The sequence below is a fragment of the Sorghum bicolor genome, chromosome 7 (assembly GCF_000003195.3).
Source record: "Sorghum bicolor cultivar BTx623 chromosome 7, Sorghum_bicolor_NCBIv3, whole genome shotgun sequence".
NCBI classification, from domain to species: Eukaryota; Viridiplantae; Streptophyta; class Magnoliopsida; order Poales; family Poaceae; genus Sorghum; species Sorghum bicolor.
In genome coordinates, this window is record NC_012876.2 from 8191149 (window position 1) to 8217959 (window position 26811).

At 42.3% G+C, this 26811-nt stretch overlaps 3 protein-coding genes and 1 pseudogene across 8 annotated transcripts; 1 reads left to right on the plus strand and 3 right to left on the minus strand.

The window, feature by feature from the left end:
• Positions 714 to 5991, minus strand: LOC8071159 (putative F-box/LRR-repeat protein At5g41840). Of its 4 annotated transcripts, XM_021464755.1 has the most exons (7): positions 5634 to 5990; positions 3936 to 4199; positions 3175 to 3831; positions 2542 to 3066; positions 1540 to 1701; positions 1233 to 1449; positions 714 to 1058 (listed from the first exon to the last, which is right to left on the minus strand). In XM_021464755.1, exons 3-7 carry the CDS (start codon positions 3799 to 3801, stop codon positions 1009 to 1011), a joined length of 1581 nt encoding a protein of 526 aa, XP_021320430.1. In that variant the 5' UTR covers positions 3802 to 3831; positions 3936 to 4199; positions 5634 to 5990; the 3' UTR covers positions 714 to 1008. The 4 variants fall into 4 exon arrangements, with proteins under 4 accessions (XP_021320430.1, XP_021320429.1, XP_021320428.1 ...); XM_021464754.1 differs by having other exon boundaries at positions 2542 to 3828; positions 5634 to 5991; XM_021464753.1 differs by having other exon boundaries at positions 2542 to 3831; positions 5634 to 5989.
• On the minus strand, positions 6551 to 10153 carry LOC8085036. 3 transcript variants are annotated; one of them, XM_021464523.1, is made up of 5 exons: positions 10025 to 10153; positions 8351 to 9864; positions 7256 to 7411; positions 7085 to 7166; positions 6551 to 6980 (listed from the first exon to the last, which is right to left on the minus strand). In XM_021464523.1, the coding sequence occupies exons 2-5, from the start codon at positions 9845 to 9847 to the stop codon at positions 6961 to 6963; spliced, it is 1755 nt and encodes a 584-aa protein (XP_021320198.1). In that variant the 5' UTR covers positions 9848 to 9864; positions 10025 to 10153; the 3' UTR covers positions 6551 to 6960. The 3 variants fall into 3 exon arrangements, 2 of the variants coding, with proteins under 2 accessions (XP_021320198.1, XP_021320197.1); XR_002454756.1 differs by having other exon boundaries at positions 6551 to 7166; positions 7256 to 8106; XM_021464522.1 differs by having other exon boundaries at positions 6551 to 7166.
• LOC110436935 (F-box/LRR-repeat protein At5g02910-like) lies at positions 10913 to 13950 on the minus strand. Its single transcript, XM_021464689.1, has 4 exons — positions 13826 to 13950; positions 11909 to 13610; positions 11590 to 11745; positions 10913 to 11491 (listed from the first exon to the last, which is right to left on the minus strand). The coding sequence occupies exons 2-3, from the start codon at positions 13591 to 13593 to the stop codon at positions 11697 to 11699; spliced, it is 1734 nt and encodes a 577-aa protein (XP_021320364.1). The 5' UTR covers positions 13594 to 13610; positions 13826 to 13950; the 3' UTR covers positions 10913 to 11491; positions 11590 to 11696.
• LOC110436897 lies at positions 18218 to 26593 on the plus strand (annotated as a pseudogene).

Consider the following 26811-nt stretch of genomic DNA (forward strand, 5'->3'; position numbering starts at 1 on the left):
TGTTAACATCTCTAAAAAAATCAAATTCTATAGTTGTACTCAGTCAAACTATTTTATTGATTGACTAACATTATAGGGATGAGCACAATATCTATACACCAAACAAGTACAGAGTGGAAAAAAATCATGATATATCTAATCTAATAACACTATTTTGGTGTCATATATACTAGTACACTTTTTCTCTGAAGTAGGCCATACTCAATAGTTTGACGTTAGACAACTCTAGAAGTTGAATTATCTTGAAATGAGGGGGACGTATAATATCAAATAATTGCATTATTAAAGCAATTAAGAATCAGTAACACCGAAGTATGACCAACATGGTCATGGGGATATGGGATCCTAACAAGAATCCAGCATTATGGTCAATGGATGGAACCATAAGCATCAATCTTCACTCCACCACACCAAATAATTGCATTATTAAAGCAATTAAGAATCAGTAACACCGAAGTATGACCAACATGGTCATGGGGATATGGGATCCTAACAAGAATCCAGCATTATGGTCAATGGATGGAACCATAAGCATCAATCTTCACTCCACCACACCATCACTATAGATTTCCCTGGCACGGTAACACTGAAATATTTGTAGGTCTGTCATGCTTACAGATTAGAGAATATGTTGAACATAGATGCCCCTACCACTACCATACACAGTAGGAACTCAGAAACTCAACCACATGGTACTAAACCCATGCGATGTGTTAAGAAAACAGTGCTGACGATTAACCCAAGGTACTAAACCACAGATTATTAACACAAGATACTCGAATCCGAATTTTGTTCGAACAATACCAACTGACAAGACAACTTGATAGAGATGTGCAAGACAATCATGCATTCTATGACCAGATGCCTTGCAAGTTTTCTGCATAAATGATGTTCCAATCATCAACTAGAGCTGAAACAGGTCTACAACTCTACAAGGTACTGAAAAGAGTACATATTTGTCACATCGCACATTTCTGTTTTTAATAGGAATAGGATCAAGATTCATATTCACGCAGTTAATCGAGCAGTGCTCCTCTCCAGCTTCAAGTTACGGAGGTCTGCACAAAACAACAGAAACTTAGTGAATGCAAAGATTTACATGAACAGAAAAAGGAAAAGGTTCAGCATAGGATAAGAAAACATGAGTAGCCAGAAAAAGAAATCCTATTGCAACAGAAACTTCAATGACGTGTTGTATGACAAAAGAGTGAAAACAACGATAGTGCACAAACCAAAACATATGGACCCAAGGCACTCACAGAAACTCCCACTCCGACGGACATAAATCTTCTTAAGTGGCAGGCCATTAGACCTAAACAACTGTGCCAACATATGGACTCTTGGATCGTCCTTGGTGCATCTGATATTCACCATACTAAGATGTTTGCAAGCAAATGATCCTCCCTTTGGTTCTATACCTCTTCTCAATGCCTTCTGGATGTCACAGTTCTTTTTGAAAGACAAACAAAAAAAAATAACTTCATTAATCATCTGCTAAAATTTTGAGTCAGCATTGAGAAGTACCAAGCATGTACGTACCATTTCAAGCCGAAGATAAAGCTTCTCCAGACTAGGTGAATGCTGAAGCAAGAGAAGTAATATGTCAAAATCAGCAGCTGTACTGATACACCATTCTCCAAGGGCCAAAGTCTTCAGGTTGCTAAAAGTTGGACAATTTAACGATTCTCTCCTCATAACGACCTTCATATTTAAACAGGAGTGAGTTATTTATAACTATAACAACAATGAATAATAATAACCCATGGAAAGGCACAAAATTCTTCAGATAGGAATTGTCATCCACCATGTTTTTGGCTGACAAAATTACATTTGGAAAGTGTACATTTTTACCTGGTGAATGAAACTACATGTCGAAATTGTTCTGAAACAGACGTGAGTTTATAGGATAGACTGAAAGAAACCCTATATAGCAAAATAAACACCAAATTCGCTTCAAAAGAGATAATATTGCCATTATATATAACATGCTTAGTTTTTTCTCTGCAGTTAGCTGATCGACTTAATTTGAATACAGAGGTACTTATAAGTGCTCTATCGACCTGAACTATTAACTCTAATTTTTATTATTGTAGGCTGAGGGCTAAGAACTGAAGACAGTGAAAAGTAAATTACTTTACACTATTCTGGTAAAAAATATGTAAAGCCAACATGCAGTACAATAACATAAAAATAGACAGCTCACATTGAACTGATAAAACACATCCCTATGAGAAAATCATAAATTCTGATTAAGTGATTGATGTTCCAACTTGCAACAATTCAGGTGGGTTAGAACTTGGAAGCATCTGATGTTTGCTGCACTAATCATTTCAGTGTTTGAATTCAATGATAGTGTAAAAGCCTGGATGCACCCCTAAAATCAGCAATGATTTGGAAAGGAAAATGTTGAATGATTACTAACACACCCTCAACTTCATAATATATTCAACAGAACAAGAGACACTGCGTAATAAATGCACTGGACAAAAGAATTAAGGAATTACGAACAAGATAAGCAACGGAATTGTCGAATGTAATTACCTCTCCAGAATGACCTAACAGCTCCAGATATCGAGCACTTGAAAGGCTGTTGAGAACATTTTGGCCACCTAATTTTTTATAATCATTAATGATATGCTTTGCACTGCAACCATGATCTTTGCTGCCCCTAGTGCGATCAAGTCTATTGTCACGGTTCCCAAACTGCTTATCTTCATAGCCATTTGCAATCTCACTGTACTCATAGGTGTCACTATCACTATTGATATCACTTCCATAATCATAATTGTCCTTGATATCATCTGGTAAATAATGCTCATCAAAAAAATCATCAAAGAATTCAGAATCATCACTGGACATTTGATCACTGTCATCAGAATCAGGAACATATGTAGTGGCAAATGCACTGTTGTCATCATCTTCATCACTTGTCCCAGGAAATTCATCAACGTCCTTTTGGTACTTTTTAAACTCATTACTCAATAAAGAGTCATCAAGCATGACACTACCTGTTACCAGCACCCCAAAGTTCTTGAACACAGGGACCCAAGACTGTGGCGCGATGCACTGAACAAACAAAAGGTTTGGAGCATCAACAGAGAGGAAGTTAGCAAAAGTGCACTTGACCATGGTCAACCTCTTCAGAGAGACAGATGTAAACTCGCGGCTCCCTACCCAGCAGTTCTTGAGCTCTAGTTCCTCCAAACAAGGGCACCGAGACGACAGCTGCCTGGTGAAGCTATCAAGCACTTCAGTATAGGCCAGTTTCAAGATTTTGAGGTGGCGAGAGACGAAGTCCACATGATCCAGCTCCGCAAACGAATTGGGGTGACCGGTTAGCTGAATAACGCGAGCATTCCGTCTGATTGCATGGCGGATCCACATCTTAACATCAGAATTGTCGAAATCATCGTAGTCCTCCTGACGGGGCGACCGCAGCCGGAGAGTGTCGATCGGCGCAAGGGCCTCCCTAGCAAGCAGCAGGCGGTACACGAACTTGGCGAAGTCCTGGGGCGGGTCCCTGTACCTCGCCACACGGACATCCACGCAGGGCGCGGAGGCCCACAGGTCGCGCCACCGCCGCGAGAGCACGCACGTGCGCGCCACGTCCCGCGCCTTCATGAACGACATGACGTGGTGGAGGAGCCCGTCGGGCAGCGCGCTGAGGCGGTCGGCGGCGGGGTCGACTTCCCTTCCCCTTCCCCCACCACCTCCTCCTCCTCCTCCTCCTCCTCCAGAGGACGACGAACCTTCCCCCGGCCGGTTGACCGGCACCCACCGTTTGATGACCTTCGGGGGCATCTCGTCGAAGAATACAGGTAGCCTGCACTTCTGACAAGGACGAGATCACCAGGCACAAGAAAAAAAAAATCAGAGCTTTCGCCGGCGGATTCTTGCAGGGACTGCTTAGAGGGCAGAAGGGAGGGAACACTTACGAGAAGATCGGCTGCGACGGCGGCGAATCCTTGATCTTTCACAGCAGGCGGCGGCGGCGAGTGGCGGTGGCAGGGGCAGTTCCGCCGATCATCGGTTTCCGTGAAGAAATGAGGATCGAGTCAGTGAGGCTCGAAATGGGAGGAGACAGGAGACGGGGGGTTTGGTCTGATGTTTTAATGCGGTTTTCTTCAGCCCACGCTGCACGGCCCATCTATGGCCCACGAAGCCGACGCCATTACAAGCGGTTGACCCGACTCTTGCCTCTTCATCAAAATCAAAATTGCGCCAATTCTTTAGTTATTAAATAAAAAATAAAATAAAATTACGCCCAAATTTAAAAAAAACTCTGTGTTTATTTATTTATTGTTAGTTAGACTAGTAAGAGGAAGATAATTGACAAATAAAATCGGGGATTGTCTTGATAAAAATAAAAAAATAGAAAATACTAATATGAAATCCAAATGTTGTGTGTTGGATAAAAAAAACAGGTCGGAGGTTTTGGTTTAGAATTTGGGGTTGCCCCTTCAGGTTGCAATGTCTCATTTCCTTATTAGTTCTAAAATGACATAGTTATTGTGTGATGGGTCACGCATTAAGGGAGCAAGCGACAGTTCTAAAAGGACACAGTTATCGTGTGATGAGTCACGCGCTGGAAGAGCACACGACGGTTCTAAAAGGACACAGTTATCGCGCGATTAGTCACGTGCTGAGGGAGCACGCAATAGTTCTAAAAGAACACAGTTATCACACGACCAATCACGCGTTGAGGGAGCACGCGATAGTTCTAAAAGGACACAACTATCGCGTGATGGGTCACGCGCAGAGGGAACACGCGATAGTTCTAAAAAAGACACAGTTATCACCTGACGGGTCATGCGCTGCGGGAGCACAGTACTGTTCTAAAAGCACACAGTTATCGCGAGACGGTCACGCGCTGTGAGGGAGCACGCGATAGTTCTACAAGGACACAATTATCGCCTGACGGGTCATGCGCTGAGGGAGCATGCGACAGTTCAACAAAGGACATAGTTATCACGCGAAGGGTCACGCGCTGAGAGAGCAACGACAGTTCTAAAATGACACAGTTATCGCGCGACGGACCACGCGCTAAGGAAGCACGCGATAGTTCTAAAAGGACACAATTATCGTCCGACGACTCACGCGCTGAGGGAGCACGCGACAGTTCTACAAGAACACAATTATCGCGTGACAGGTCATACGCTGAGGGAGCATGTGACCCATCTTCAACCCTTGTCATGCCCCTCCCTCTCTGCATCGTCCTCGACCCCGCCCTCACCGTCGTTCCTTATCGTACTCACCCCCGCTGCCTACCACCGCCCTGCCACGGGCGATAGGGTTTGCCAGTGATCCGGCAAATCCTAGTGACCGTGGCAGCCGCCTTTTTCCCCTCCCTCTCCCTACTGCCACCATCTTCTCTAACTCCGTCGAGCTTGCCCGCCGCCATCTTCTCCAACTCTGGTGAAACTCCCCCGTCCCGACTTGGTCCGGCCGTCGCTACCACCGCCAGGGACTCTGATCCCCTTGGTCTGCCTACCTCTCCCCGGCCGGCCCCTTTTATAGCCGTCGGAGTTGGAGATGAAAGAGGGGGATAAGCTCGTCGAAACCATAGCCACCGCCACCGCCGTCTTTATCTTCGGTGGGCTCAAATCCAAGAGGAGGAAGAGAAGCCGACCTACCTCGTTGGAGCCACCGCTGCTGCTGACATCGTCTCCACCGTCGCCGTTGTCTTCAGGAGTGGGCGCGCGGTCGCCGGGGACCTCGCGGAGGGGGGAAGAGCCACGTCAGGGAGGAGGGTGTTGGAGTGTGGGGGCGGTGCTGTGTGGGAGCAGGCGCTACGAGGGGTCACGCGGTCGCACTCCAACATGAGGGATCGCGTGTTAGAATTTCCATTCTGAAATGGAGAGAATTTTCTATGGTTCGGAATAACACTACATGAATAATAATACAATTTTACAACTGGCTATATTTGTAGCTCATCTATCACACTACACATATAGTAGTTGGCTAGTAGCAGGACATATTTCATCATTAATACATGCTTCACTTTCTTTGCATAGGATGACTATATAATTGCAGCCCACCTCTCTCTCTCTTTCATATGTATATATAATAATATTGTGTCACAAGGTGTTCTGTCTTTATGATTGGGATTGCATCAGAAAGTCACGGACATATTCCTAAAATTGATCACAGATCTTTACATAGGAGAGAGAGTGTGAAGAACGAAGGAATGGGAATGCCAGCATAAAGTGAAAAACAGCATTCGCCATGTGCCTCAGAGCCTCAATTATCACACGAGTCACACGAATACCATCACCAACTTTAAGCAAAGATGGTTAGGCCGAATTCGGAGATCAGATTTATTCAGTATGACTTTCTGCATGTGTATCGCTCCTCAGCAGATGACATCAGGAGCTTCTGTTCTAGGTCTCTATGCATTCTAAGTTTTCGGTCAACCTTTTCCACACAACCTAGTGAACACATGTACAGTCAAACCTATACTGAGAAGTTATGAACCACAAAGGATTAATGCCTAGCAAGTACGCCTACCTTTTGAGTTCAGAATACAATCTAGACTATGCAACTCAGTGACTCACTGACAGCTACAAAGCTGCCCCAACTCATATTGTACTTCACCAACACAATTACAGTTTTGACATCAACGAAAACCTCATCATGTGGGGCTTCCTCAGTTTCCTGCATTCATCTTATTTGCTTATCTCTGACAGCTACAAAGCTGCCTCAACTCATATTGTACTTCACCAACACAATTACAGTTTTGACATCAACGAAAACCTCATCATGTGGGGCTTCCTCAGTTTCCTGCATTCATCTTCTTTGCTTATCTCTGACAGCTACAAAAGCTGCCCCAACTCATATTGTACTTCACCAACACAATTACAGTTTTGACATCAACGGAAACCTCATCATGTGGGCTTCCTCAGTTTCCTGCATTCATCTTCTTTGCTTATCTCTTTTCAGCTTCGCTTTGCGCCTTGCGCTTCACCTGGAGCCTTCCTTCCCTGACATCCAGAGCAGGCAGTCCGATGGACAAAAATCATCTCAGGTGGTATGCTATTCTGACTGAAGAATTCTGCCAATCTATGGACCATCACATCACGCTTACAGCATGTGATCTTCACCATCTTCAGCTTGGTGCACACGAACGACCTTGTAATTCTAAGGAATCCCAATCTTTTGTTATATGCCTATGCAAAGCAAAATAATAACATGATTTTAGGCAGGGATCACGCACTTAAAACACTATGAACACACATTTATGTGAATTTATACACACCATGTCAAGGTGAAGAAAAAGCTTCTCTAAGTTTGGTGAGTGCCCAAGTATGGATGCTAATTCATCAAAGCCAGGAGTTATACACCATTCACCGAGGGACAGAATTTTCAGGTTTTTGAATTCAGTGCTAAATTTCAATTCCCTCGTCAGCAGCACCTGCACATTTTGTATTAGAAATAATTCTGTCATCAATGTGCTTTTCAACCATAGCCATTAGCTAAATGGACTACAACATTATACAGTGATAATTCAACACAGCATAATTGAAAAGCACAACATTGTAATCAATAATCATAATGGACCAACACTATATTACGGTGGAAGTTATATCCCTTTTAGCACCAGGTTCACAAATGAACCAGAAATGAACATTCCATAATGACAATCTATAATTCTGTTGATATGGAAGGTTGCAAGTTATTATATTTTTGTTCTACCTCAAGTCAATTCTGCAGTGTTTAAGACAGTTCTCCCTTAAAATGAAAAAACATATTCTGGCGAAATCCAAACAAACAGTTTCCATACAAAATATTAATTAAATCTTAATTCTAGGGTCTGTACACTTTAGGACATCAAACTATAAGTTAGGATCAAAGTTCAGTAGCAATGGTAGTGATTGAAACTTTTTCTGACATTGAGCAATTGCACTACTACATTAGGTTCAGTAGGATAGGAAACATATTAAAGACAATAAACTTTTTCATGTAGCTAAATTTATTCACATTAACGGTAAATATCTCACAGTCCCTGAATTGTCAGTGAAGAACGTTATAACATTTCCATCATAAAAGTACAATAGGGACCCGCTGAAGGTATTCTGATTGAATGGAGACCAATACGCTATCTTAGACCTGCAAATATTACCAATGTTGTAAATTTCTGAACTTCAGAATATTGACCTAATCATTTAATAGTCGATTTAAACATTTAAATTATATTCTACATAAATTTATCAAAAGAATGATCTAGTTACTCTCTTAGCCCCTTCCCATCATAGCCATCACTTTGCAAAGTGTTGAGAAAAGAAACGTCCACAGTGCACAAAAGCTTATAAAACTAAAAGGTACTAGTATCAGCAAGGTGACTGAAGTGTACCTCTCCTGGATGAGCTAACAGGTCCATTGTTTTAACATGTGAGAGGCTGCAAAGCATACCAACACCACCAAATTCACTAGAAATCTTGCTCCCATACTCTCCATCGCAACTTTTCACAGGTTCATCTCCTCTGCGTTGATGACCATAAATCAAATACTTGGATTCTCTGTATCGGTCCTCTGCAATCACACTATAACTCAGAGTACAGTCATCGTCCTCATCACTTGGTGTGGACCGATCACGATCAGAATCATAGTAGATACTACTACCATCAGATTCGTTGTTTTTGCTATCACCAGAGTCACCATCAGATTCATTGTTGCTGTCATCTGAGTCATCCTCCTTCTGTGGCCATTGACAATCAGAAAGCAAGCAAGAGTCATCAAGAACAATAGCTGCTGTGACTAGGAATTCCATTTTCTGGATCTGAGGGAAGTGCTGAAAAGGCTTGATGCAGCGCAGCAAGACAAGGTTTGGAGCATGAACCCTGAATCCAATAGAGAATTTGCAGCTGATCATAGTCAAATACTTGAGTGAGATGGATCCAATCTGCCTGCCCTCTACTGAACAATCCTTGAGCTCTAGTCCTTCCAAAGAAGTACACCTCGAACAGAGCTGCGCGAGGGTGGTGTCATCCAGCTTGACACGAGAGAGCTTCAAGATCTTAAGGTTGCAAGAACCGGGACCAGAGCAGTCAGGGTACTTATGCGTTACCCATTGGTTTACATTGGATGCTGCTAGCAACCCCAAGTTCTGGATCCACGGAACATAGCCAAAGTTGCTGCTGAACTGCAGCGAGACAAGGTTTGGGGCATAAACAGAGAGGATGCCCGTAGGGATTTTGCACTTGATCATGGCCAAACGCTTCAGCTTGGTGGTCCGAATCTCGCTGGCCTCAGGTATTTGACAATCCGTGAGCTCTATCTCTTCCAAACAAGTGCACCTAGCGCTGAGCTGCGTGAGGGTGGTGCCATCCAGCCGGACATGGATAAACTTCAGGATCCTGAGGCGAGTCTTGATGAAGTCATAGCCAGCAATAACGAAGCTCGTGTACTCTGGCGACGGGTACACCGCGTGATGCTCCCCGGAGAGCTCGATCTCCTCCGCGCCGTGCCTGACGGCGTAGGCGATCCAGAGGTTGGCGTCCCCGTCACCATCCTCGTGGCTCCAGCAGAGGCGGAGCGAGTCCAGCGGCACCAGCTGCCGCCGCCGGTGCAGCAGGTTCTTGACGAATTCGGCGAACACCGTCGTCCGGGGATGGTCGTCGGCGCCGATGTCGCCGTCGTCGCAGGGGCACGGCTGGCGGATGTCGAGGCGGTTCATGGAGGCCCACAGGTGGCGCCACCTCTTGGAGAGCACGCACGTGCGCACCGCCTCCCACGCCTTGAGGTGCGACATGACCCGGAGCAGGATCTTGTCCGGTAGGCGGCTGAGGCGGTCACCGCCACCGCCACCGCCTCCGGGCGTCCCCTGCGCTGCCGCGTCTTCTGGGGGCATTCTGTCGAACGGGTTGCCTGCACGGACACAACGGCCGGCATGAACACCTCGGAATCAAGAACTTCGCAGCGGGCAAGAAACCATGGACGGGATTCCATCAACAACAGATTCACATGCATGAGCCCGCAAGAAAATGTCGCACGAATCAGCAATGGAGGGGAGGAACGAAGAACTGACCAGAACAAGAGATGGAGGCCTGGAGGGGACTCGCTGGACCTGTGACGGGCGCCGGGCGGGTTCTTGCTGCTATGCCTTGGTCCCGCTGGGGAAGGGAGGGAAGGGAAACTGACTAACGGCAAAATGGGGGAACGGGTGGCCCCTCGAAGCAGATCGTCTTATATATATATGGCCTGCCTCCACATATATTAACCTCTACATTATATATCTACAGACTACAGCACATGTTAATTCCACAATATACCTCCTTAATTATTTTTACTACCTCTTTTATAGTGTCTTCTTATTACTTACCTGAAACACCTCATAACTGAATAAAATCTGGCAATAGAAATAGGCCTCTGCTCACTGCCAGGGCTAATTGGTCTCCTCACTCCAAAGTATCTAGCAACAAAGCTCCACTACACAAGCACAAATCAACTCAAGATATATATAACCTTTAAGTGAGGGATTAAAAAAAAAGAACAACTGCACACCCCAAACTGGTACTTTAGAGCTTGACTTAAACAAGGATTGTTTTACGGACCAAATAGGTGTCCTCACTAATTAACTGATCATGAAATTTTTTTGCAACAGATGGCGTTGATAAGGCTTGCAGTTCGAAAGGGTTGTCGACTCCATATATCAGCACTGCATAATAAAGAGAGGAAAAAGGAAAGATGGACTTGTTTTACTGTATTTTCCCTTTCTTACAACAGTAGCCATTTAGATTATACAGTTACAGGAAAATCAGAAATTCAGAAACATAAGTTTTAAAAAGGGAGAGAGCGAATCAAAATTAATTACAACTGTCGAGTAGAAATATAAACCGCATCCACCCTCAGTTGCCTCACTCATCCGTCATCACACACAATGAGAAACAATCATGACAGAACGCAGAAACCCAGGTGAATTCCATGACCAGATATATTCAGTAAGCATTACTCCTTAACACAGGACGTCTGGAGCTTTAGTTCTAAATCACTGTACATCTGAGTTTTATATGAACCCTTTCAATACGATCCAAAGGACACATGTACACTCATAACTACACTGAAATGTTGATGTACCACAGGAAAATGTATCACATTTCTGCCACATTCTTCCATTCAGAATAAAATCTAAACTAAGCAAGCAACAAGCTGGCCCAACTCACTGTCTTCACCAACACGATCGTGGTATCACATCAGTGTACCCTCATCCGCTGGGGCTTCCTCACTTCCCTGCCTTATTCTGCTTTGCTGGTATCTTCTCAGCTTCAGTTTGTGCCTTGCACTTTGCCTGCGAGCCTGTACCTCCTCTATTGACATCACAATTGCAGGCAGTCCAATGGAATGAAATCTTCTCACGTGGTATGCTATTCACATCGAAGAACTCTAACAACTTGCCAACAATATCATGCTTACAACATGTGATCTCCACCTTCTTTAGATTAGTGCATGCAAATGAATTTTCCCTTGGCCTGAAGCCCACTCTGACCTTATTGGCCTAATGCAAAACAACAGACTTATTTTAGGGATTGAGCATGTGCTTAAAACTCTGAACAAACATTCATTGGGCTTGTGAATTTATAGTTCTATACGCACCATGTCGAGGTGAATAGAAAGGTTCTCTAAGTTTGGTGAGCGCTGAAGTATGGCTGCTAGTACATCAAGGTCAGGAGTTATACACGATTCACCAAGGGAGAGAGTCTTCAGGTTCCTGAAATCAGTACACGACATCGATTCCCACATGAGCAGCACCTGCAGATAGTACACAAAAGTGCATCGTCCAAATTTAACCACTGATCTAAACAACCAGAATTTCTTGTACATCTAATTATTATGTTGTCTCACTTATGCATAACCATAACTGTTGACATTGGACAAGTAGCAATGCATAAAGCAGGAGAAGATTAAGCTGTACCTCTCCTGAATGGGCAAATAGGTCCATTGTTCTAACTTTTGAGAGGCTGCAAAGGATACCATCTCATCCAAACATTCGTCCACAATCATTGTTGTACTCCTCTGGAATCTCTTCATTGTCCACAGTATGGCTATCGTCGTCATCACCAGGTCCAGAACAACCATGATTACCATCAGAATCCTCAGTGCCATCATAGTCAGACTCATCTTCTTTGTCCAGAGTGGGTTCATATTCATTATCATCATCATCTGATCCCTCAGCACCAGAATGGGCACCATCATAGTCAGACTCATCTTCTTCGTCCTGAATGGATTCATATTCACTATTATCATCTGATCCGTCAGCACTAGAATGTGCAGTTGTGCACCATCATGGTCAGACTCATCTTCTTCGTCCTGATCTGATTCACTATCAGTGTTATCATCAAAGTCCTTAACCCTAAAATGTGCAAAAAAGTCACCATCATCATCGAATTCATCTTTGTCATCATCCTCCAATGTCCATTGACTGTCACTAGGCATGCAAGAGTCATCAAGTGTGATACTCGCTGTGACTAGAAATTCCATGTTCTGGAACTGAGGAACATGTCGAAATGGTCTGGTGCAGCATAACGAGACAAGGTTCGGAGCATGGACCACTGATTCAGTAGCAAACTCACAGCTGACCACAGTCAAGCACCTCAGTGAGGGGGATCGAATCTCCTTGCCGACCACCAAACAATCCTTGAGCTCTAGTCCTTCCAAAGAAGTGCACCTCGAACAGAGCTGCGCAAGGGTGGTGTCATCCAGCTTGACACCAGAGAGCTTCAAGATCTCAAGGTTGCAAGAACCAAGGCCAGAGCAGTCAGGATACTTATGGGTTACCCGTTGGTTTACATTGGATGCTGCTAGCAACCCCAAGTTCTGGATCCACGGAACATAGCCAAAGTTGCTGCTGAACTGAAGCGAGACAAGGTTTGGAGCATCATCAGAGAGGAGGCCCTTAGGGATTTTGCACTTGATCACGGTCAAACGCTTGAGCAGTTTGGACTGTATCTTTGTGGCCTGGGCTATGAGACAGTCGTTGAGCTCAATCTGTTCGAGAGAAGTGCACCTTGAACAGAGTTGCGTGAGGGTGGTGTCATCCAGACTGAGATGGATAAGCTTCAAGATCTTGAGGCCAGTCTTGATGAAGACTTCGCCAGCAACACCTTGTTTTACAAGGGCTTCGCCATCAACAATGAAGCTCATGTACTCCGGCGTCGGGTACCCATTATGATGCTTGGCGGAGAGCTCGATTTCCTCTGCCTTGTGCCTGACGACGTGGGAGATCCAGGTGTTGGTGTCGCCGTCGTTCCAGCAGAGCCAGACCGAGATCAGCAGCACCAGCAGCCGCCGCAGGAGGAGCAGTTTCCTGACGAACGAGTTGAATGCCTTCTCGCGCGCCCTGCGCTGGTAGGCGGAGAGGCCGCCGGCGCTGCCGCCGCGGCAGAGGCAGGGCTGGCGGATGTCGAGGTGGCCCGTGTAGGTCCACAGGTAGCGCCACCATTGCGAGAGCACGCAGACGAAGGTGCGCACCGCCTCCCACGCCTTGAGGTGCGACAAGACCCGGAGGAGGACCTCGTCCCGGAGGCCGCTGAGGCGGTCGCCGCCGCGGTCACCGCCTCCGGACGTCCTCCCCCGCGCCGCTGCGTCTTCCGGGAGCATTTCTTCGAACAGGTCACCTGCACGGAACACCGCGACCGGCGCGAACACCTCAGAAGCCAGAACCAAGAACTCTGCAGCGTGCGCGAGGAACCAAGAAACGCGAACGGCTCGTGGCACAGCCCGTCGTGGAAACGGAATCACATCCAAGGAGAAGACGAAGATGATGACGCAACGCAAGAGAAACCTCGCACGGACGGACCGGGCAATGGAGGGGGAGGGAAGAAGAACTAACCGGGAGGCGAGAGAATGGGGGAATTGATCGACGTCGACGAGCACGAGTTCTTGGTCTGTTGCTGCCTCGGTGCGGTGGCAGAAGCAAAGCAACGGCAGCCCGTTGGATTCCTTGGTTTCCGTTGTTGGCAGCAGAAGGCAGGAAAGGAAATGAACACCTACGGAATGTGTGTGTGTTTTACTTGGGCTAAAGTAATATGGGCCTCTTTCGCCGCTTGTTGGTTTGTTCAGCCCATGTGTACACGTCCAAATCGAATAAAGCCTGTTGATCATCACCGAAATAGCATGATTTGTTCCCCAGTGTATATTTTTTCCTCCCTTTATTTATTTATTTATTTATATAGAAATTATTATTATTTTTCCTCCCTTTATTCTTTCAAGGTTTAGAACTTTTTTTCACCATCATAGATTTTTGTTTTCCTTCAACAAACTTTTATTCCAATATTTAAATTATCATTTATCATTAATTGTTATTACACAATCTAAAACCTAGGAGAATAATTTCTAGTTTGAAGCAAGGTAACAAATATCCAGCTATAGCTAATGTTATAGACCTCCATAGTTGTTTTATATAGTGTACTATAGTGAAAATTAGGTCATCAGGAGCCCATCCAAGATTATTGTAGACCCAACGAATTAGTAGTTCCCAACCATGGGTGTAGGTGGAGTGAAATCCAACAAAAAAAAATCAGTAACTAAAAGAATAAAAAAGCTTTTATTGAATCATTTAAGGTATGGAAAAATTCGTGAGCCCAAGAATTCAAAATGACAAGTTCTTATTTACCTAGAGAAAAAGAACCACTTCGAATAGCCATACAAATTATATTTGTTTAGAAATGCAAAATGATATGGAGATATATATATGATTATCCTCAGTATCTATTTTGGCCACTTGTTTTATTCCCTTGTTTATTCCTATACGAAGTTTTTGCACATGTGTCTCCAGTTTCTCTTTTACCATTTCATCCAGGGCCTTGTTTAGTTCACCCCAAAAACCAAAATTTTTTTAAGATTCCCCGTCACGTCGAATCTTGCGGCACATGCATGGAGCATTAAATATAGTCAAAAACAAAAACTAATTACATAGTTTGCCTGTAAATCACGAGATGAATCTTTTGAGCATAGTCAGTCCATAATTAGACAATAGTTACCACAAACAAACGAAAGTGCTACAGTGGTTGAAAACTTTTTGTTTCGGCAACTGGACATGGCCCAAGAGAAAAAAGTTCTTCTCACCCTATGAATCCTTCTAGAATCCTTTTCTCTTGAATATTAGTTAAGAAAGTGATGTTCTACCAATTCTTAATCCGAAGTTCCAGACATTTGTCAAAAGAGACTTTAGGGCAAAAGTACCATAAATACAAGATTATAGGACAGAAGGCAGTGCTTTCTTGTTTTTTTCATTTTTGATCTGTAAATTAAGTTGTTAATGAGTCCGCTTCATCTGTCGAATATGTATGATATTTCTTTTCTTTGAAACAAAAAAAATCTATAACAAGGGTTTGAGACCTTCTTTTTGTATTTGAATTTTGCTCCTTTAGCCTACTATAGTGCTATAGCTTAGTTTTAGCCTTAGGAGAATCTTACCGCTAAATGCCTATACCCCCTGTTTTAAACTATGGTTTGACTGATAGCTGACTAACCATTGGCTCCATTTTTGTGCCTAATTGTTAATATTATATTAATTAACTCTTTGAAAACAAACTAGACGAGGAGGGGGTCGTCAGAGTCATCTTTGTTGTTTACATAGGTACTCTTGTTCATCGACGCTGTGGATTTGTCTCCTACTGAGCAAATGTAGCCAAGTCTATACTTCATATACTGGTTTTAGAAGAGTCTTGACTTCAAAATTGAAAGTGGGCTAAGAGAAAAAAAATATAATTCGAGAATAAATTTATTGTTTTAATTAACCTACACGTATCACAAAAGTTACAACCTTCCCTCGCTCACACCGTTAGATTTGACTGATGGCAGGAGTAACATCAGGTCCAATATATAAATAGCAAGAGTAGTTGGCATCATATGTAAGCTAGAAATCTCGTTGACTCTGTTATTTTGTACACACGCACAGCTCTCAAGAAGAAACACGTGTACTGCTGGTTTCAAAGAGACGACGCATGTATTCTAATCTTTGGAACACTTACACGAGAGACTGCATCAATGTATACGGCAGCAGAGCATATAATATACCGTAGGTCCGTATTGACTACCACTACTAAGCATAAATAATTGTTAAATAAAGAAACCTAAATAAGTGACTCAAATAAGATGCTCTTATGTCAGAGACTCAAATCTAAATAAAGATATTCCAACACTAATAAGAAGCCTAACGTACTTATCTCTTCGCGCCCACACATCTCCTTTGCATATCTAGACATCTACTTATCTATATATACCATTGTTTTTTATAATAGAAGCCGGGGTCAGCTAGCTAGATAGGACTCTTCTTATTGTGTGCTCATTTGTTGTTAAGGTTAGCAGTTATAGCGAATAAGGTCCATTGGTTATGCAAGGAAACTAGTTAATCAAGACTAGAGCTAGGACTTAGGCTGTGCCATTTGAAGGTAGGCTATAGCATACAACACGACCTGTGCTTCCTCCATACCCATATTAGTTGTCGTTTTGGGTGATACTTCCGTTTTCACAAAGAATGTCACCCACGTCACTGCATGCGGTCTGTGGAAGCATTTGCCCCTGTGGCCGTAATTAATGCTTACACCAGCGAGGCAGCGACTTCACTGCTAGGAGCCTTAGCGTTGCTGCAGTAGCCATCTAAACCATGATTGTTTCACATAAATAATACACCCGCAACTATATTTAATAGGGACAGACATGGAAAAAATACCCCTAATTAATGACTCCTTGGTAAGCACAATTATGTCCTAAACGTCAACTAATCTAGGTATGAAGAGAGTATTTAGACCCGTGCTTGGATTGCACGGCACAAAAATAAAAGCTAAACACATTTATAATGCTAGAATACAATATTCTAGTACTTGCTATATATTTTCATCTTAATCTTGAATGAATTGTTAAAGCAATAAAAATTTTCGAGATAATGGTACATACAATATGTTATGTCAGAAGTGGATAAAGAAAAAAAACTAGTAAACATATTCTAAGGGTTGTGTTTGAGCTGGCACGGTGCAAAGACCTCGTGTGCCTAGGTCATAATCTGAAACGACATGAATCATAAGAAGGTCGTGCCGTGTGGGGCTGGCACGGCCCAATAAGTTCCGCCTATATATAATCAAGACAACGAACTACAATTACAGGTATTTATAAACATGTTTGTAAGGGAAGAGAGATTAAGTTCCACCTACGGCAGATGGAGTGTGTCTGTGTGTGCGACGGGATTTCAAAGTTGAGGCGGCGTAATGGGTTTGGGAATAGAAACGGACAAACGCATGACTGAAAAATTCATCCTCCCGCCTGTTATCGCGTAGATAACGTCTTGCTACTCGCAGAACTCGTCGTGCAAAACCGTGTTGCCAACGAGCCGTGTAGACCGTTTATGACCGATTTTGACAGTGTACACGGACTCACGGCCGTGTAGGCGAACACCGCAAAGAAAAGGAGATATATATTTTTAGGAAGAAAAGAAAAGTTCAATTAGCTATACTATAATAAGATATAAATCGGTTGGAAAAAATCATAACTACTCCTGCTCCATCCTAAAGACATTCCGAGTTAAAGAATCTTAAGTTTGACCAAAATTATATGATAAGATAATAATATTTATTATACCAACTAAATATCATTAGATTCTTTATTAATTATATTTCATAATATATATCTATTTGATATCATAAAAATTTTTATAATTTTTTTTATAATTTTAGTCAAACTTGAGATATTTTAACTTTCTAAGATTTTTGTAATGTCTTATAATTTGGAACGGTATATATGTTGGAAACCTGAACAAAGCATCACTGAATGAAGATTGTGGAGGTCAATTGGCGCCACAGATGCGATGAGCCACTGGCTCTTTTCCTTCCTACTTTTACCCTATTCCTACCTGATCAGCATGCGGTGCGGCCGGCACCAGCTGCCGCGCGCTGACTGTTTCCTTCGGCTTTCCCTTGTCTGCTTTGCATATACCTGTATATTTTGAAGAGGACCACAGGAGCAAAACAACTATATATATATATATATATATATAACATATTTGCTTGTCCAACCTTTTGGCATTATATGTATTATATATATGACTTAATCAATTACGAGTCTGAATCGGATATGATCTGAGAGAGACGAATTAAAAGCACGAGGCGTTCGTCATGCATGACAGCGCTAGCAGGACAGCAGCCATTGCCGGTTTGCCACACAAGCCGGTTAGTTGTTACCGTGTCCCCCCCGTGATGACGACGACGACGTCCTTCCAGTTTCCAACAACTCTGCTCATCACCTCGATCGCCATTGGTTGGCTAGCTGTAGGAGACGAAGAAATCGTGGTGGTACGGCTGCAATGCAAGGCCGGTGCTGCGATTCATTAATACTAACAACAAAACGAAAGCGATATATATACATATAGGTGCTAGCTAGCTCCATCAACCTCCACCCGGCCCACACATCCGAATCAAAAATATAAGCACGTAGTACATGCATGCCTCCAACTGGAATTGTTGAGCTTCTTCAAGGATCAGCTAGCAAGCACGGATAATGGAAACGGCGGAGGAGCAGCGATCTACGCAGCGCTGGCAACGGCTCCAGCGACCGGCCACCACGGAGGATTTGGTCGTGGTGCCTGCAGCAGATCAGCTAGACGACGACTCATGGGATCGTCGAGCGCAGCATCGTCATGCAGATCAGAAGGGATCGGGCGGTGGCGGCGACGACGAGCTTGAGATGATGAGAAGGGATCGGGGGTGGCGATGGTTGAAGGCCGTGTCCATGGTGGTCTTCACCGCTCGCCCCAACAAGACGACGGCGGCGACGACGACGACGGTGAAATATCTGCTTCCCTTCCCTTCCCTTCCACCGTACCTTTGATCATCTTTGTTTTCCTCGTTTTCATCCTTTCTGCACTAGCTGACCTTGCATCACACAAATTCTTGACCTGTACGTTATCTTGATGAACATCTAGAAACTTAACCCTAGAGCACAAGGATGAACAACTCAACCCTCATGAACGACTAGCTAGATCAACAACTCAACCCTAATAGAGTTTATTAACTTTAACTTGCTGTTTTTCTTTTCTTTATATAAGCTGCTTTTTAAGTTTAAATATAGTAGTATTTTATATCTTTCTTTTGAGATCGGGCCATTCACCCATGTTTTATTAAAAGAGAAAAGTTTGAGACCTCACTAGCCCGGATGGAAGTCCGTATTTCTTTTCTTTATATAAGCCGTTGTAATTCATATCATAGTGTCATATGTATGTGAATTCATCATAACTATATATATATATATATATATATATATATATATATATATATATATATATATATATATATATATATATATATATATATATATATATATATATATGTCAGAAACATATTTTTATACTCTCTTTCATGAGTTTCATGTGTGTTTCCATATTAAAGTAGTATGACATGACATAACCCCAATCCAAATTAATTAACTAATAAATATTTAAGCTAGTATATATTTTTCAAATATATGTTTTGATGTTAACAATTACCCTGCAAATGTCAAGACAATACACAACTTGCGCAAAGGACGAAGGAATAAAGAGATTTTGGATCTGTCTTTTCAAAAGGGCTGGCTAGCTCTCTGCTGCAACATTAGCACTGTACATAACATTGGGCCTAATTGAATAGGTCCCCAGGCCGGGGGGTTAAAAAAAAGAATCAACTTTTATATGTATTTTGGTGGGAGGGAGTGGCGTGTTTTATAAGTAGATAAATCAAATGGTTGGTGAATGTAGATTAGACTTTTCGCATATAACAACAAATACATATACTATGCAACAGATTTTATGGACAAGCTAGTTACATCTAGTCTAGAAAAAATATTAGTGACACCAGTGGACGGATATAATGCCACGTACGGCTCTGACTCCCTTTTCGCAGCACGGATCAACAACTCATCAGCTACTAGCAATGACCAAGGAGCAGCTATATATGACCAATTGGTTCATGTGGGAGTGACGCATGCACCTAGCTAGCTAGGTTGTTTATAGAGTCTCCGAGTACTACGACTTGCTTTGCATTGTAATCACTCGCACGGTCGCTGCATGCTTCAGCCTCATCAGGCTTGGAGCGCACACCATGTGGCGCAAGTAAACAATCTTCTAGCCTAAGTCTCAACGAAGAGTTTCATATATTCCAGTTTCTAACACATTTGATTTTGGAAAAGTATAGTAGAATTTCATAAGGATGAAACTCTCTCTGCTCCCATAAAACTCTTATCATTTCTCACTTTATTAATACGGTGCCACATCAGTTTATTTAATGTCCATGAAATTATGATAAAATTACATTAAAACTGGCCTTAGTGCAACACTACTTTAGGGACCACAAATGGATTAAACTAGTTTAGTCCATGACAATCTACCTTACTGCACAACAGAGTTATTAGACAACTTTATAGGGTTAAGAGACCCGTTTGAATCTATTTGTCATGGACTATTAGGCATGCTGAAGTGTTTGGAAGCATGGTAAAAATGTCCTACGATAACTGATTTGCCCTCAATAAATTAAGGAAGAGACGGTGCTGGTGGGTGGGTGGCGGCATCTGGCGTCTAGTGCACCTGCCAAGACGTTTTAGCCCAGTTTTACACCCTTCGAGGAGTAAATGGGCAAAACTTTAGCCCACACTATTTTCTGACTTTTAGCCTACCTGTTTGGATTCTCATTGCAAAAAAATAGGCTAAAAGTGCATGACTAATGTTTTGCCATGGGATCAAAATAGGGCCTAAGTCCATTTTATCCCTTAACTTTGCCTTTGTCTAATTTTGACGACACCAACTATAAATTAAACCGAGAAACTTTAGAACTTCAACCAAAATCATTCTTTTTTGACCTCACAACCTGTCATGAGTTGTTTACATGTGTCTCAGACCCACTGCTAATATTTATGGAGGATATTGTGTACAAGATTGCCAATACACTGAACTTTAGGACTAGCTTTGGATATTCCTCGGGGTCCTTTTTGCCATAGACCCATCAAAAAGTGCATGTACTACAACGGTCAATGGTGGCACATAGGTGTGCTCTCAATCATGCTACCCACATGCTTGCACCTCAAACAACCTTCAACATCACCTAGAGGGCCTCCCGGCCACAGTTCCGCATCAACCTTCCATAGCCTCACGTGTGGTCGGGTGGATAATGAGTCAGCATCACTTTTTTGAGCTTTTTTGAAATTGGATAGAAGGAGGAGATGGACACGAGATAAAGCTAGGTGAGAGGGAGGGGGCGGGGAGAGAGGTAGGATATGACAGGTGGGTTCGAGCCATATGAAAACACTCAAAATCGGATCGGAGTTACAGTTGAACTGTTTTGATAGTTAATAACGTACCAAAAAGCTATCTGATTTCTTACTTGGGGGTTCAAATTAGACAAATACAAGACACAGGAGTTTAGGGGCCACAAATGGACTTCATCCTTATATGTAATAATGATTTGTTTTACTCCTAAGTATAATTGTTTCATCTTTGATATGCCACCTAGGTAGCGGAACCAGGGAATACAAACAATTCTTCCTATATATAAATATTTTTTTGATCCTATTCCCTTAGTGCCATTGGAAATTTTACCTCTTCTCTCACTACCATCAAAATTTTCGAACTTCACTCACTGTCATCGGAATAATTCACACTATCCACATTGCCATTTTCGTCAAAATCTGTTAATTAATTTTGTTGTTTGATCTGAAAAAAAAAACCATTTTGCCCCTCCCAAGCAAACTAAATGATGACTTTATTAAACCATGTTTGATGCCTAATGACAGCCCTCCTTTTGATGTCAGGAAATGGAGCCTCTGTACCCTCCCCAAGAGCCTCGAAGTGATGATCAGTCGTCACGGATGGCGGCACGTGAGGCAGAGATCAGGTTGAGAAGTCCACAGCGAAGGACACGTGAGGTAGATGTCAGCAAGGTGAACACAGGGCCCTGGTTGAACAGTCCACAGCGAAGGTCCCCTGCTCAGGTTAGTCTGGTGTACGGCAATGTACATAGCAGAGCATGGGTTGTTCAGATCCCTGATCTGCCCGTGACCCTTTCTCTAAACTTTATTTCTTTAACAATTCCTTGTTTCATATTGATGGAAATTGCAATCCCTTATCTACTCTACCGGTGTGACAATGACATGTCACTAACATTGGGTCAGTGGCACATAGATTGAAAAAAATAATGGTAGGTAAGAAACTATTATTTTTTTCAAATAGGAAAGACTACCAAACGCACACCAACTCGTACACGCACAGGACGCTCCAACTGCTGTAAGTGGTGTGGTTCCTATTAAAAACCTATAAACAAAACCATTGGTAGTTCTCTTGTGTGTGTAAATCATGGGTACTACAAGCATACCCCACTAACTATTGTGTAGTTTTGATGCCCAAGAAGCATCAAATTTCACAATCTCATGATCTAGAAGTGGTTTGCATTCTAATGTGTGACAAAACACTCGGATCAACTCCCTCGGATAACATATAAGTATATTTTTTATGTATAGAGAAAAGTAAAACTTCACAAACTTTGACTAATAGTTAGTCAAATCTTATACTTTTATAAAGCAAAACCCCACTAACTATTTCTCTCAACATGCAAGCTATCTAACTAGGCAATGCACTGTCACATATAATTAATATCTATTAAGCAAAACCCCACTAGCTATTTATCTCAACATACAAGTTGTCCAACTAGACAATGCACTATCACATACAATTAAAATACTCTTATACTCTTATAAATCAAAACTCCACTAACTATTTTTCTCAACATGCAAGCTATCCAACTAGGCAATGCACTATCACATACAATTAATATCCACTAAGCAAAACCCCACTAGCTGTTCATCTCAACATGCAACTGTAATGTCCATATCAGTAAGCCACGCAAGAATTTTATTGTCCCCATCATCATACCACGTAATCCTGCAGCAACGCGCGGGGTAGTCTACTAGTTATATACAAGTTTAGTCCATAAACGTTTTTGATTAGTATATTTGTATTAAAAGTGCATAAGATGATATTACGAGACAAATAAAGTGTCAAAATATCTATTTTATATGTCTTTTCCTGATCAAAATATGCTTAGCATTTCAGGATGGAGTAACTTAAATCAAGAAAAATAATAATCTTTTCTGAATTCATCAACCAGGACATAGAAAAAAAGATATTAAGCTAAGTATTATTTGTCAAAAGGTTAATTTCATATTGATCCAACAATTAATTGACTGGAAGACTATAGACTTCTCCGATCCCTTCATTTAAAATTATAAGATGTTTTGACTTTTCTAAATACATTTTTACTAGAAAAGTTAAAACATCTTATAATTTAGAAATAAAGGTGTATTCATTTTCATTTGGTTGCGCCTTTTGCTTTCTGAACTACTCTCAAACTGTAGTATTTTCGTCATCTGCATAATGGAAACAGGGAATGCCTCAAAGTTTGGTATACTATTGATTTCCCTTCCACAGTTTGCAACACTGTCATTGACACATTACTCGGGCTTATTCAGAATTTGATACACAATGGAAATTCCATATTACTTGGACCTATTATTAAAATATTCCCTTCGTACAAAAGAAATTTATAGAAAAAGGATACGAGGCATGTTATATTTGTACAACTGCAGCATTATTGCAGTTAGGCCCCGTAAATCTTCGATGAACTGACTAATAATACAAGTTGTAGTTCAGTTATTAGAAAGAACATTATTAGAAAGAACATGTGGGATGAAACTGGATGGGATAATATCATGTAGGCAGGGGCGGAGCATGGGGGGGGGGGGGGGGGGGCGTGCAAACCAAGAACAATCATGCATATGTGTCAAAATATTACATGAAAAAGGTGTACATAGCACCAAAATAAACCGTTTGCGTTGCGATGTAAAAAAAGCAGAAAAACCAAAAAAACAGAAATTTAACTAGCCTTAGGCATCTAACCTTCACCTGATCATTCTATTTCTTTGCCCAGGAAAAGAATCACAATAAAAACAAGTAGTTAAACGGGGGCAAAATTAATTAGTACTAGATCCTAACATCAAATGACAAACAATCATTTACTACATATCATTTAGTCTTAGACAAAACGATCACTTAAACAGGTAAAATGGTCATTTAAATAGAAGGTTAAACAGAAACACCATACCACTGTTAGTGTTTAAAAGTTGAGTACAACGGGCTAAATGACCGTTTAGAGTTTAGACGAATATTGATAGAAGCATATGAGATAAGAAAGATAATAGGAAGACTAATGCTAAATAATATATATCCCATTGTTGGAGATCAATTCAGAAGGATTAAACAAGGAAAACGCCGATTTTCAATTAACTAGCTAATTAGAGTGTGTGGTAGGAGACAAACTGATGTTTGATAGGCAATAATAAAAATAAAAGATATGAAGAAAATATTAGAAAGAGCTAGACAATTCTATTTGTATAAGAAACTATTAGAGAGTAATATGAAATAAGAATAAAAATCTTAGTACAGATAATATCATTAACTAGCTAATTAGATAATTAAACATCTAATCTATGAGGTGTATTAAAGGAGTTATGAAATGGTTGGGGGGTGCCAGGCCCCCCTCAGCCCCCCCCCTTCCCTCCGCCACTGCATGTAGGATATGCTGGTATTGTTATTTATAATCTCATATACATATCAGAAATTCAATTTTTGAGTATTTGGATACGGTGTGGAGTTAAATGTTTGGATTTAGAAACGAATTATCTATTTAGGGTTTTGATCCTCTCGGGACGACGAATATCGAAAAATATCTAGCCCATTTTTATCCCCTAATAAGCAGGTGCGGCGAATGCGCAGTTCAGCAGCTAGGAGTTGACCCCTTCCTTTTCATTGCAGGTACAGCCTCCGCTACCTCCCCGACAGCCTGCCGAGTCTGGAAGCAAAAATTCAGTGCCTGAGGTTGTAATGGACGTTGCGTCGTCACCGAGAACCGCTCAGGTTTGTTTCCTGGCCTGCTGCTGTACGTGGAGTACCAGACATGAGGAATTTAGACTACCACATGTAACATGGTGTTAAAACCTTACCTTGGCGATCATAGAGCAACATGTGTCTATTGCACCTTGTACGTGTTGTACTCTTTTTAGGTTAAAACATATCCACATTGCATTTTTCTTAGCATGCATGGTCTCTGAATTATCCCTCCTAACACTTTTCAATACATTCATTCGTTCTTGGCACCTCGAGTCATTGATTTGTTGAGTCAATATTTCCTTGCTTAATTTTTCTGTCAACAAGTACGTACATACTCAGGCTTTTATTCATTCATTAATTCATTCATTCACAAGCTTTTACTCATACCCAGCAACTGATCGATCTTTGCTATTGTTGTTTGGATAATTAATTAAACAGGTCGGCGGCGTTGTCCATAGTAACCCAGATGACGATAAGGAACAGCGTGGGCGCTGCCTGAAATACTCGCAGAAGGCCCTGGGTTTCGCCGTCTGCACGTTCATCGGATACGCGGCCAACGCATCAACCAACACGGCCTTCAAGATGGCCATCGCCCCCTTCTTCCTCGCCGTCTGCGCCGACCTCCTGTCGCTCAAGACGAAGGCGAAGCTGGGCAGCGCCCTGGTCTACTTCTCATCCCTCCACCTGCTCCTCATGACGTACCTCATCTTCATCGCGTTCGACATGGACCACGCCTACGCCATCCTCTTCCTCCCGCTCGTCGTCTTCGCCTCCCACCTCCTGCAGAAGCTATGGCCGCCCAAGCCGCCGGGGCCGGACGCAACGCCGCAGAGCGCCGATGAGAGGAGCAAGGCTGCGAGCAAGGAGCTGGACAGCATCTTCGAGCTGTCGTCGCTGATCCTCAACTGGAGCAGCTTCGTCAGCGCGATCATGACGGTGGTCAGGCATTTCATTACTGTTGCTGGGAAGGACAACGACGAGATAGCGCCAGGGGCTGTTGGGCTCCTGTTCTTCCTCACCATCATTCTTGGGATCTATCTGATGCTGGCATCGACTGTGAGGAATCCGGCACTGAATCTGCCAACCAAGTACCTGGATGTCGTGCTCATCTGCCTTCTCCTCAGCACTCTTATCGCCACCGTCATGACGTTTAGGTAAGCAACAGATTCGTTCTCTGTGGTGATTATTTTTTTTTTCGTTTATTTGTCACTGTGGTTGGATCTTGATTATTGGCGTGATTGATTATGTATATGTGTACTTGTGTTTGATTGACAGTGGTGCAAACTGGAAGGAAAAGCAATCCCCTCCTGCCGGCGGATCAAGCTAGATGTCTTGCTATTTTCAGCATGTTTATATATATGTTTCATTCATTCAATGTTTGCGCGCGTCCCACTTTTCTGCAATAGGAAGAAATGCTGTCTCTGTCTCCAAATAATCAAACTTTTACAGTTTCTTAAGTCAAACTTTCTTAAATTCAACTAAATTTATAAGAAGAAGTATCAATATTTATGACATGAAACAAGTAGACTATGAAAAATATATTTCATAGCATATCTAGTTATATCAATTTAGTGTCATAAATATTGCTGTTTTTTTCTATAAATTTGATTAAATTTAAATGTATTTGACTTCGGACAATTTTAAAAATTGATTTATTGGGGAAAGGTGGGAGTAAGAATCATGCCACTCCCCTACAGCCAACATCGATCGATTAGGACACTTTTCTTGATTGTAATGAAGCTCTCGCTGATGCCCAGACAATATGCGAATTCCTCAAGGAGAATACAAGAGAAGTATGTGCAGTGATTCATATGGCGCGGATCATATAATGGCTAGGTGTGAAGGCTTACATTAAGTCTAGCGTGTGATGGTACTATATATTTCTCTTTAATACAGAAAAATACTATTTCTCTAAACTT